Source organism: Oncorhynchus mykiss, chromosome 10, assembly GCF_013265735.2.
Source record: "Oncorhynchus mykiss isolate Arlee chromosome 10, USDA_OmykA_1.1, whole genome shotgun sequence".
NCBI lineage: Eukaryota > Metazoa > Chordata > Actinopteri > Salmoniformes > Salmonidae > Oncorhynchus > Oncorhynchus mykiss.
Genome location: NC_048574.1, coordinates 13,924,525 through 13,938,537, shown reverse-complemented (window position 1 = coordinate 13,938,537; position 14,013 = coordinate 13,924,525). Strand labels below are relative to the sequence as shown.

Here is a 14,013-nt window from a genome sequence, read left to right as displayed (position 1 = left end):
ATCTTTTTCCATGACTCCATTACCAGACATCTCGATTTGGCAGACAGAGGTCAAATGAAACCAAGCATCACAAGTCCGTCCCCCCATATAACTAGACCAGCCATAGGAGGGTGCACTTTTTTTTTGTTTGCACCAAAAGAAAAGTAGTGAAAGAAAACAGTACAGATGAAAAACAGTGTGTAGGTGAGGTTGGAAGAACAAAAGGGCTGATATGAAAACCACACCACAAATAAGTAAAAAAATATATTTTCAATTACAATTGTACATGATATACTCAGTATACAAGCGGGGTGGCCATCAATATCCTTTCTCTATGACACATGGATGAATGCAATATTTTACCTCCTGTGACATGAACTTTGTTGGACCGAACCCTAACCAATTCATACTTCAAGCAGAGTGAAGATGTTTGTAAATGTCAGACGTGTCACTATTCTGTAATCAATTTATTTATGTGCTTGCACAGCTCTCACTTCATAAAAGAGCAATCGCAACTTGATCTCAATATGGCATATTACTCTGAATGCTGTCTGCAAGTTACAATAGGACAGATTATCATTGGGACCAATGGTTGGAACACAATTGTGTTAAAATAATATTATGACACAGCCCATTATAAATAAAAATGGCAGCCGGCAGTTTAATAATCTAAGAACAATGTTAATGTTCTTGGGAAACCCTGATCTATAGCACTTCACAATATCTATGGAGAAAAAGTGATTCCACAGCAGGAGAGCAGGCCAGCACACTGAGCAGTGCTTTGAGAGGAAAAGCATATAAATTCATGGCCCATGAAAAACTAATAGCCGAGACAAGAGTTTTAGTGTGGAATGCCTAATTTACAGCCTCTGACTCCCCTCTCGGTCACAGGCAGTCCCAGTTCCGGTAAACTTAAGGGTCACTGCCATGGGGTCTGACTGCGCCTGAGAAAACAGAGGTGTATTATGAATGTGGCTGTGTCACGGTGCAGGAGGTTGTGTTGTTATTGTAGAGGGACAAAGACCAGGGTCAGGGCATGAATGGCCATCCATAGGAGACTCACTCATGCTCTCACACCAAGCCTCCACAACAAGCCTTTAATTATCCAGAACACACGCTCGGATGCATTTACACAAATGCTATTAGTAAAACCAGCAGTCTCTGTTTAAATGTATGGAGGGTGTTTGGTGAAAGGTTCAGATGCTGACTCCAGATCCCTTCTTAAGCATATTTTATGAAAATCGATTGCCTGTATATTCAGTGCATTCCTTGAGCAATCTAAAAACATTGAGTCACTCTAGAATGTGGTCCCTTCACACAATGAGACACAGTTAATCAGTAACACATTCAGTCAGATAACAGTTAGCATATTATATTTTAATGTCACAAAGGCCAATAGGGCCTGCCAAAGACTGAGCTCATCCCCCAACGTACAGTAAGTGTTTGCTTGGAAACAGCAGGATCAACAGTGCTTGGTGAGGTGTGAAATAAGGCAGTGTCAAAGTATTGTTTAGTGTCATCATTGTGTGCCACAGTACAGCAGCATTCATCTGAACAGTTTTGCCCTGTGGGCCTGACTGACAACTAGGCAAGGTAACAGAAAGGCTCACATGGTGAAACACAGGAATGATGGCAACCAGACAAACAACTTTGTTTGCTTGCTTGTTGATGGAGACGCTTACGGAAAAGCATTACTTGCTACTTACATTATTCCCAATGCCGTTTAATTGTCGCACTCTTACAAAGGAGTTGAAATGAGCCAATGCCATAAACAATGGAACAGCTTATGAGTAAATACATTGGCTCTCTAATGAGATGGCAAAGCCAGGGAGAGAGCGCCTGAACTTCAATACAGCCAAGGGGGGGATGTTGTCGCCTACTATGCTGCGTACATGACCATGGCGTCAGTCATTGAGTAACGCTCTGATTCCAATCGGTGTAGCTAAATGTCTGTTCATTACAAATGAGTCCACTCCTTGCAGTGCAGTCCATTGACCAATATCCATTATTTTATTTGTGACTCTTTACTGAGTATGTGCTAGAATTGTATAAATGAATTTGTCATTTGTATGACGGTAATTGAAACCATGTTGAATGCCTCAAGTGCTGGAAATGGCTGCAGGAAAATATTGGCAGACAAAAAGTAAGTCAATCTAATTTGGCTGTAAGCCACATGGCTCTTAGGTATGCAGCACAGAGACAGGATGCTTAGGGGCACAGAGACAATAGCGGGGTTCGAATACTCATACTAACCATACTATGTGTGACGTGAATTGAGTATATAGTACACTTATTGGTCATAGTATGGATATAGTTAGTATGTCAAAAGTTTCCGGATGTCGTACTAAATTTACCAAAATATGAAGTACACACGCAGAGGACACTATTTTCGTACTTTAGGGCCCATAAGGCAATTCTTTAGGAAATAGGCGTTGCTTTACATTGTTTTCAGATTTGAAGAAAATGGCAGAATATATGCAGCTGAAGTACAATGAGAGCAGATACAAATTCATTGCTTTAATTATGACAAATGTTGAGCAATGTAATAAAGTAATGACTTCTCAAATAAGTTACCTTGCAAGTTATGTTGGCTGACAATTTCTTAGCTACGATGTCCTTACGAACTGCATATCATTACAGCAGTATGTACCGGTATGTTTGTCGTTAGCTACCTAACATTAGTTGCCTAACGTTACTTATACAAAAAAACATGCAAGTATATTAACTATAGGCTAACTAACTACTAGAGGTCGACCGATTAGGATTTTAACGCTGATACAGATTGGAGGACCAAAAAAAGCCGATAGATTAAATCGGCCGATATTTGAAATAATTACAACAATACTGAATGAACAATGAACTTATTTTAACTTAATATAATAGATTGTATTTATGTATTTACTCTCAAATAATGAAACATGGTCAATTTGGTTTAATAATGAAAAAAAAAAAAAAAAAGTAGGAGAAGAAAGTAAAAGTGCACCATGTAAAAAAGATAACGTTTAAGTTCCTTGCTCAGAACATATGAAAGCTGGTGCTCCAATATTCCCAGTTCTTCAATATTCCCAGTAAAGAAATATTATGTTGCAGTTATAGGAATTATGACGCGTCAACCATTTCGCTCTATACCATTTGCATTTCATATACCTTTGACTATTGGATGTTCTAATAGGCACTTCAATATTGCCAGCCTAATCTCAGGAGTTAATAGGCTAGAAGTCATAAACAGCGCTGTGATCAAGCATTGCTAAGAGTTGCTGGCAAACGCAGTAAAATTTGAATGAATGCTTGCGAGCCTGCTACCAACCATCACTCAGACTGCTCTAACAATTCATAGACTTAATTATAATACAATAAACACAGAAATACGAGCCTTTGGTCATTAATATGGTCAAATACGGAAACTATCGTTTCGAAAACAAAACGTTTATTCTTTCAGTGAAATACGGAACTGTTCCATATTTTATCAAACGGGTGGCAATCCTAAGTCTAAATATTGCTTTTACATTGCACAACCTTCAATGTACAATTCTGGAAAATTAGTTCGCAACAAGCCAGGCGGGCCAAACCGTTGCATATACCCTTGACTCTGCGTGCAATGAAACGCAAGAGAACTGACAATTTCCCTAGTTAATATTGCCTGCTAACATGCATTTCCTTTATCTAAATATGCAGTTTTTTTTAAAGTTTTTTTATTTCACCTTTATTTAACCAGGTAGGCTAGTTGAGAACAAGTTCTCATTTGCAACTGGCCAAGATAAAGCGTAGCAATTCGACACATGGAATAAACAAAACATACAGTCAATAATACAGTAGAACAAAAGAAAACAAAAAGTCTATACAGTGAGTGCAAATGAGGTAAGTTAAGGAAATAAATAGGCCATGGTGGCGAAGTAATTACAATATGGCAATTAAACTCTGGAATGGTAGATCGGCAGAAGATGAATGTGCAGGTAGAGATACTGGGGTGCAAAGGAGCAAAATAAATAAATAAATACCAGTATGGGGATGAAGTGGGTAGATAGATGGGCTGTTTACAGATGGGCTAAGTACAGGTGCAGTGATCTGTAAACTGCTCTGACAGCTGGTGCTTAAAGCTAGCGAGGGAGATGTGAGTCTCCAGCTTCAGAGATTTTTGCAATTCGTTCCAGTCATGGGCAGTAGAGAACTGGAAGGAAAGACAACCAAAGGAGGAATTGGCTTTGGTGGTGACCAGTGAGATATACCTGCTGGAGCACGTGCTACGAGTGGGTACTGCTATGGTGACCAGTGAGCTGAGATAAGGCAGGGCTTTACCTAGCAGAGACTTGTAGATAACCTGTAGCCAGTGGGTTTGGTGACGAGTATGAAGCGAGGGCCAACCAACGAGAGCGTACAGGTCGCAATGGTGGGTAGTGTATGGGCCTTTGGTGACAAAACGGATGGCACTGTTATAGACTGCATCCAGTTTGTTGAGTAGAGTGTTGGAGGCATTTTATAGATGACATCACCGAAGTCGAGGATCAGTAGGATGGTCAGTTTTACGAGGGTATGTTTGGCAGCATGAGTGAAGGATGCTTTGTTATATAGGAAGCCAATTCTAGATTTAATTTTGGATTGGAGATGCTTAATGTGAGTCTGGAAGGAGAGTTTACAGTCTAACCAGACACCCAGGTATTTGTAGTTGTCCACGTATTCTAAGTCAGAGCCGTCCAGGGTAGTGATGCTGGACGGGCAGCGATCGATTGAAAAGCATGCATTTAGTTTTACTTGCGTTTAAGAGCAGTTGGAGGCCACGAAAGGAGAGTTGTATGGCATTGAAGCTCGTCTAGAGGTTAGTTAACAGTGTCCAAGGAGGGGCCAGAAGTATACAGAATGGTGTCGTCTGCGTAGAGGTGGATCAGAGAATCACCAGCAGCAAGAGCAACATCATTGATGTATACAGAAAAGAGTCGGCCCGAGAATTGAACCCTGTGGCCCACCCATAGAGACTGTCAGAGGTCCAGACAACAGGCCCTCCGATTTGACACACTGAACTCTATCAGAGAAGTAGTTGGTAAACCAGGCGAGGAAATCATTTGAGAAACCAAGGCTGTCGAGTCTGCTAATAAGAATGTTGTGATTGACAGAGTCGAAAGCCTTGGCCAGGTCGATGAATACGGCTGCACAGTAATGCCTCTTATCAATGGCGGTTATAATGTCATTTAGAACCTTGAGCGTGGCTGAGCTGCACCCATGACCCGCTCTGAAACCAGATTGCATAGCGGAGAAGGTATGGTGGGATTCGAAATAGTCAGTAATCTGTTAACTTGGCTTTCGAAGACCTTAGAAAGACAGGGTAGGATAGATATAGGTCTGTAGCAGTTTGGGTCTAGAGTGTCACCCCCTTTGAAGAGGGGGATGACCTCGGCAGCTTTCCAATCTTTGGGAATCTCAGACGATACGAAAGAGGTTGAACAGGCTAGTAATAGGGGTTGCAACAATTTCGGCAGATAATTTTAGAAAGAGAGGGTCCAGATTGTCTAGCCTGGCTGATTTGTATGGGTACAGATTTTGCAGCTCTTTCAGAACATTGGCTATCTGGATTTGGGTAAAGGAGAAATGGTGGGGGCTTTGGCGGGTTGCTGTGGAGGGTGCCGGGCAGTTGACCGGGGTAGGGGTAGCCATGTGGAAAGCATGGCCAGCCGTAGAGAAATGCTTATTTAAATTCTCAATGATAGTGAATTTATCGGTGGTGACAATGTTTCCTAGCCTCAGAGCAGTGGGCAGCTGGGAGGAGGTGCTCTTATTCTCCATGGACTTTAGTGCCCCAGAACTTTTTGGAGTTAGTACTACAGGATGCAAATTTCTATTTGAAAAAGCTTACCTTAGCTTTTCTAACTGCCTGTGTATATTTGTTCCTAACTTCCCTGAAAAGTTGCATATCACGGGGGCTATTCGATGCTAATGCAGAACGCCATAGGATGTTTTTGTGCTGGTCAAGGGCAGACAGGTCTGGCGTGAACCAAGGACTATATCTATTCCTAGTTCTAAATTTTTTGAGAGGAGCATGCTTATTTAAGATGGTGAGGAAGGCACTTTTAAAGAATAGCCAGGCATCATCTACTGACGGGATGAGGTCAATGTCATTCCAGGATACCCCGGCCAGGTCGATTAGAAAGGCCTGCTTGCAGAAGTGTTTCAGGTAGCATTTGACAGTGATGAGGGGTGGTCGTTTGGTCGCAGACCCATTACGGATGCAGGCAATGAGGCAGTGATCGCTGAGATCTTGATTGAAAACAGCAGAGGTGTATTTGGAGGGTGAATTAGTTAGGATGACATCTATGAGGGTGCCCGTGTTTACTGATTTGGGGTTGTACCTGGTAGGTTCATTGATAATTTGTGTGAGATTGAGGGCATCAAGCTTCGTTTGTAGGATGGCCGGGGTGTTACGTTATGTTTATGGTTAGGTACTTTCGTGCAACGATTGTGCTTTTTTCGCCAATGCACCTTTGTTAAATCATTACCCATTTGGCGAAGTAGGCTGTGATTCGATGATAAATCAACAGGCACCGCATTGATTATATGCAGCGCAGGACAAGCTAGTTAACCTACTAATTTCATCAACTATGTGTAGTTAACTAGTGATAATGTGAAGATTGATTGTTTTTTTATAAGATAAGTTTAATGCTAGCTAGCAACTTACATTGTCTCCTTGCTGCACTCGCGTAACAGGTGGTCAGCTTGCCACGCAGTTTGCTCGTGGAACGCAATGTAATCGGCAATGCCGATTACTGATTCTTATGACAACTTGAAATCGGTTGACCTCTAACTACCCAACATTGTTTGACTTGATTATTCCCGTCATTCTTAGCGTAGCTAAATGGTAAAGTCGTTGTGCGTTCTCAATGGACATTCGGTTGCCTTTGTAAATTCACTCCAGCTATCTACTCCGATTTCAGAGCACTCTCAGAGCACAGAATAATGAAATAATGAGCGCGCAACACCCATCGAATATGGCCAGTGTCAGTAAACGTAAGCAAAAAAGCATAATTAAATGGTTGCCAGCAGCACAGTCACCAACACTCTGAATAACCAGCTCTGCTAGGGTGAGTAAAATGGTCAGTGGTCTCATTTGTGTCTGGAAGAAGCTAGCAAGCCAGCCAACATTAGCTTGGGTGCTTGGCTGATGTTAAAAGGTCAGAACGCTAAAAATCAACCCTACTCCTCGGCCCGAGCGTCCAAGGTGCGCTCCAAGAGCAAAAAGCTCAATTTACAAAACGGACAATCTGACAACGCTCTGAATTTGAGCATACTCTGGCACTCCAGACTGAATTTAACACACCCAAACTAGTAATTTGTTATGCTAACTAGCTAGCTAGAGGTTGCATAGCAACAAAGTCAACTTCTAGTAGACAGGCAAAGAGCTAGTACACTCAACTGAAAGGATACTGTTAGTTTACAGTATACTAAAATGACACTGTATACTACATACTTAATGAGTACATACTATATGTTGGTATGGGCATTCAAACACAGCTAATGTGTTCAGCACTATGGTGTTAGGGAAAACAATCATAAAACAGCAAGTGAACAAGAAAGGCCTATAAATCAAATTTAGGAAGAACCAGGAGAAGGAAAAATAATGATTTACTGCCTGGTAGATACAAGTTATTTTAAGAGATAAGGATGTAACTTCAGAGGAAAGGAAAATTAAACAGAGTTCAAATGTCGGTGAAGTAAACCTCACCTTACATTTGAAAGGAGGAAACTTAGACATTACGAGTCAAGTACAGGAGACTCCAGCTTTATCTACTCAGAGACAATACATCTCTGATAAAGAGTAAAAGTTAGTTACCTCAGTCAGTCAGTAGAGAAAATACACAAGACAATGGTTTGTAAAGGCTTGATATGTATAGACCTTATGAACTGGATCTGACCTTGGCATCAGTGTGTAGGGCCACAACAACTGTATAGCCTACCTAGCGAACAAATGTTTCCAAGAATGTTGTGGGGAAGTTAGGTAAAATAACCTAAATATAACCTTTAGGGAAAGTGCTGTATTAGCTGGGAATCATCCATTCTCAGAAAAGGAAACTTGTGAATAATTCTTAATAAAACACACATTTTTGTATTAAATGTACATTACATGGAGCAGTGAACTACTGTCTCAGAGGAAAACTGCTTGTGAATTGGCACCATTGGCTAGCCACTTGCGTCATATCGTGCATGAGAGTTGAATTGACATTGATTTAACAAGGTCTTCTCCCACAACTGCCATTTTCTACACATCCCTTCAAAGTGCTTTGGCAATTACGTCAGTGACCTGGCTGGGTACACTGGCTGGCAATTTAGATGCACGAGTCCTATGGACTTCACATTCATCAACTCCGGCCCAATTCCCCAACCTCAGAAAATTAGCACCTTTAGCTACAAACCAGCTGCTGCTATCAGGACTGTGTACTGGGACCCAGAACTTTCACTGTCTCAGAATGCAGGTGTTCTAGATCATGAACTCAGATATGCGCAGGGGAATCTTCCCTCTGTGTAAAATAGAGTGCCGCTGAGCACTTGGATGGAAAAACACTGAAATATCTCGCCGGTTAGGCATGTCTTCTCTGCTTTTTCCTAAATGGTTATGCTGAGCTTGAACCATGTGGGGGTTGGGTTGTCCAAATGTCCCCATGTGGATTCCTCATTGTAACCTTGCTACATCAGCACTGCATATGGTGTAGTACGTACACTCATGGTGCATTATAGCAGGAATGCAGTGAATGTGATTAATAGCAAGCCGGGAATACTATATCAGCAGAATTGAACAATAGATCTACCGTAGCATATAACTAACCCCCTGGTTCAGTGATTCTCAAGCCTGGTCCTGGGGACCCAAAGGGGTGCCAATGTTTTTCCATAGCACTAAACACCTGATTCAAATCACCAAAGCCTGATGAGTTGGTGTGAATCCAATGCGTAGTGCTAGGGCAAAAACTAAAATATAATGCTTCAGAACAGTCGCCCTGGATAAGCCCAGCTGGATTCCTTTCCCACCATTATGAGTTTTTTAAAGTTGGAGTTGACTACATACGACACTTTGACTTGGTGTTATGGACTGGGTCTGATGCTCTTTTAAGCCCCATTGGATCTCACTCTACCCTGTGATTAACATCACATATGGCACCCCATTTCCCATATAGTGCACTAGTTTCTACCATTTGGGACGCACGACCAGTGACATCAGCCAAAATCTGACAAAGCTTGAATCATAGCCTTGTTATAGTGTGGTATCGATCTCACCGGCCTAAGGAAGATTTGAGAAAGTCTAATAATGTCTTGGTAAAACCACAATCATGACATCAGATGATCAGTCCTTACACTGCACAGAGTAAAGGTACTGTAAACTTAAAGCTCTTCAGGCCTTTAAAAAAAAAAAAACTAGGCCAAGTGATTATGTCAATGGCCTGGAACATGAAAGAGGGTACCTTCAGCTGACCTGGAGTCAGTCTTCTCTCATGAATCAAAAAATTACATCCTTGGTTGGAGTGGTAGTTAAAGGGTCTGGAATCTTACAGCTGAGACAACAGCTGGAATCCCTCAGCAGCGCCACAATCTCTGATTAAAAACAAATGTCAACACCTGGCCCACTCCAGGAGCCCACCACAGTTTACCCTTGACTGAGAACAACCATTGGCTACTGCCAAATCCACTGCTGGCCCCCTGACTCATTCAGAACCTTAGAAATCAACCCTTTACCCATATTTTGGTTAATAGTATATCATGTGGGCCAATAGACACTCTTCCCCACATCATGTGGCAACATTGTAGCAAGTTTGTTTGGGTCTTCTTGGCAGACAGAATGATAGCGGCCTCGTCATTGTATCAGTCTCATTATGGCGTCTGAGCGCACAGGCGGCATCATTGAGGCCATCTCAATTTTGAAGTAGTCAATTTTCTTCAACTACGACTTCTATGAGTTGGTAAACAAAGTAAAAAGGATGCATACTACCACCTGGAGTGCATTGTTTGAACAGGTATAAAGCCAAGCTTTTACTGCCACCTGCAGTTAAGAAATGTTTACTCACAAATACAATTAATTTGCTGATCCCTCTTGACAACCTAGATAGTAATAATAGTAATAATAATTCCATCAAAATGGTTTTAGTCCTCAACAGGGGAGAACGACTGCCACGGACGTTCAAGGCCAACCACGGCACTGCAGGCATTGTTTTCAGAAAACAGGTCAAATGGTCAATCTTCATGTAAATAAAAAATTGAATAAAAAAAAAGCACAGAAGTTGAGAATAATTGAGTTGCTAATTTTTATATATATATATTTTTTAAAACATTTTTAGTTATTTAACTAGGCAAGTCAGTTAAGAACAAATTCTTATTTACAATGACAGCCTAGGAACAGTGGGTTAACTGCCTTGTTCAGGGTCAGAATGACAGATTTTTACCTTGTGAACTCTTGGATTCGATCTAGCAATCTTTCGGTTACTGGCCCAATGCTCTAACCACTAGGCTACCTGCCACCCCAAACTGCTAATGGCAGTCTGCAGTACCCCGGGCGGCCTTCAACTTGAGTTAATGAGGGGGCAGCACTGAGCTAGTCTGCTACGTCACATCCAGGTGTAGCTCAAAATTAGCATTGTATGGGTCCATCAGATGCGCTCTTAACCCACTTCATATGGCTTCAATGCGCAATAGTCTTCACATAGGAATGAATGGTGTCACGTGAGCAATGGCTTTGTCCATTCATATACAGTCATTGGGCACTGCCTATGCTAAAATAAGCTTTTGGGCCTTAGTCTTCTATCGTTGGGTGTATTCAAGCAGTAAGCCTAACGATGCCGACAGTAGACCAAAGGATGCAAGTGAAATCGGGGGAACAGTATCTGTGACAACCGAAAGTTGGACACTGTAGGGGTTCAACAGGGAATCAACATAGCCAGCCTGCTCTCAGACGTAACATAATAAATGTATATCTGGAACACTCAAATTAGTATATGTTAAGCATGGTTACATAAGACCGGTTACTTAAGGCAAAAATGTGAAACGTCTAGCAACCCAAAAATTGCGTGTTTAGATGCAATCGCTGACCTTTAGCATTTTAACAAATACTTACTACTTTTTCGCTACTTTACATGTTAGATAACCCTTCTACGAACATTGGCCATCTAGATAACTTTAGCAACAACAAATTGGAATTTTCAATTTGCAACATATCATACAAATTATAATTTAACACATACGTAGTGGATGAACATCCATAATTAATACATACTGTAAGGACCCTGGGTTTATAAGTACGGAAATCAACTACCGCAAGAGTATGCTTTTCGAGGGTTCGATACCTGCTCCCTGCTGTTTCATTACAATACGAAACATAATTGGACTGTCCCCAGTTTACATTTGCTATGTTACGTCTACTCCCGAGTCCAGGTTGACATAGCGGCATTTATTTTTAAAAGTTTTTGTATCAATGTCGAAATAAACTTTCCTATACCCCCATATCAAACACTCAAACTGGAAACATAACGTGTGTATAATTAATTGGTTAGAGAAGTCTATCGCTTCCCCTGTAGTTTTCGAACAAAGTTGGTTCCTGTTTCAGCATGTATTTGGCCACTGTTCGCGTGGGTCATACAAAAATAACCTAATGATTGGTTGACAAACAGCGCCCCTCCATAATGCAGGTGATGGCTGCATTATGCAGTTGGTGAGAAGCAACTGCAGCAACTCGTTCAAAATTGCATGACCTTTGATCACATGATTTTTGTGAAGTTCGTGCAGTCGACGTAGTCGCACACAACTATAATGCAACACTTAGAACCGCGATGACAATAAAAGTGATCCCCTCGAACGCGCCCATTCTCTATGTTGGCAGAGCAGATTAACAACAACCGTCGCATTTCACAATGACCGCATGGTAACACGCTACACTTCATTCAACAGTTGGCTACTTTACCATGCGAGAAGACCTTAACAGTTAAATTGTATACTACATGGAAAGTGAACACCTAATAGATACAGAATGTGTGGGTGTTTGGGGTAATAAACAGCAGCCTTACAACGGCACAATGTGGTGAGTGCCACACTTGAATAAACTTCGACCCACGAGCGGGAGGATAGTTTTCACCGTCTGACTTGGAACTATAGGAAGCGGGACTGCGAGTCTCCGAGAATATGCTGACAACACAATCACGTAAACACCTGGATGTGAATGGTCAAATGAAAATCTGTGGTTTTAGAAGGATTGAGACGTACAGTCGATCGGTGAAATGTGTCAGCCTCATTTGTGGATCAATATTGGCATTATTCTTTGTCGAAATTCAACATCAATTCACAATAAGGGGTGGTGACAAATAACACAAAAATCATTAGACGCAACGCAGCAATCGTATTTTGAAATTAAAATAAATGAATGGGAACACATTTAGGCTACATACCCTCGAAATAGTTAACGGAGTACTAAAGTCCCTTCCACCGACCAGTCGAAACCCCCAAGGTGAGGGTCCCTTCAGTGTCACGGTTTGGGGCATAGTTGATTTAGAAAAATTATATCCGTAGGAACTGTGCGATAAACTGTGCAAAACAACTAGGTTCACCACCTATGAGCTCCTAGGCAACACTGTCTCGGTCGCAAAAACTTTCTTCTCCACTTGATTCAACTTTAAATAATGAAACCGCCTCTGACGTGTGATTGGGAGTTGTTGTGTGAAGCCGCCTGACTGCCCGCCTCGCACAGAGTTTAATATGAATGGGAGGGTGCAACGAAACGCGGTTCCATGGAAACGGTCCACTCTTTATTGGTTTAGATTGACAGACCATCTAGATTAGAAGAACATATTGTAGTTTTTTAACTAAAGATTGGGATAGATGGGACATTAGAGTTCAGTTCCCAGGGTCCAGTTAGTAGGCGCATGTGTATAGTGTTTTTAAAAAAAAAAATTAACACCTGCATATACACAGGCAGCCAATTCTGATCTTGTTCCACTAATTGGGCTTTTGACCAATCACATCAGCTCTTTTTCAGATATGATCTGATTGGTTAAAAGACCAATTACTGAAAAAAAATAAATCCGAATTGGGCTGCCTGTGTAAATGCAGTTTGAGCCTGCTTGGTGTCACACTTTTGCTCAAACTAACACACTTTACTCCAACAATCAACTAATCAGGATCTTCAGTTTAGAATGCAATTAGTTTAGTCTGTCGTGTTTGCTATGGATGGGGGAAAAGTGTGACTCCTCTGGCCAGGGAGGCCCTAAGTGAGATTTGGTTAAGGCTCTCCACCTCGAGGGAAAACATTTTATTGGCCCCAATCTTGACAACGAAGAAAACATTTACGTTTTAAAGTTAATTTCCTGCAATTCTGCACATTTTACAATGGGGCAGAGAGAGAAAAATAGCTGTTTTCAAGCAAAATTCCTACAATTCTACATATTTTTCCATGACTTATGCCATGTTAATATGATATCTGAGTGAGAATGACAAACAAAATCAATGGGGGGACTGTGCCTGGAGGTCAGGGCCCCTGGGCACATGCCCTGCATGCCTATTTCCGATAGCTGGCTAGACTAACTACCAATCTAAAAATGTACATGGCTAATTGCCAGCTAATTGAGTGACTGACATAGCAAGAGAAACTGCTGATGCACAATGACATTTCAAAATTGCACCTGGTGTGTTTTACTGCTCTTACTCTCAATAGCAATTTGAGAGCCCTACTGAGGTCCTACAAAAAGCGTCCGAGAGCCCTAAGCGAAGGCTAATGCCTGAAGCCGGCCCTGACTCCGGCCCCAAGGACTGGAGTTGCCCATCCCTGACTTAGACCAGGGCCTCCCAAACTCGGTCCTGGGGCCCCCGCTGGGTGCAGAGGGGAGACCGAGTTTGGGAAACCCTGACTTAGACTATGGAGACTAAATCCATTGAGGACTTTAACCTATGTCAGAGAAAGCAACTGAACAATAGATACAACTGAAAAGTTATCATGTCAACAGCTGATATTGATTGAAAACATTACAATGTGGATGCATTCAAAAACAGGAAATGTCAATTAATTGTCTCTTCACTGATTTA

General features: G+C 41.6%; 1 protein-coding gene across 1 annotated transcript in view; it reads right to left on the bottom strand.

The window, feature by feature from the left end:
* The window catches only part of LOC110533370 (PDZ and LIM domain protein 4), a 44,328-nt gene extending 31,592 nt beyond the window's left edge, over positions 1 to 12,736 (bottom strand). The window contains exon 1 of the mRNA XM_021617501.2: positions 12,384 to 12,736. Within this exon, the coding sequence (XP_021473176.2) occupies positions 12,384 to 12,476 (93 nt within the window). The 5' untranslated portion in view covers positions 12,477 to 12,736. The remainder of the gene's footprint in view (positions 1 to 12,383) is intronic.
* Positions 12,737 to 14,013: the final 1,277 nt, after the last annotated feature.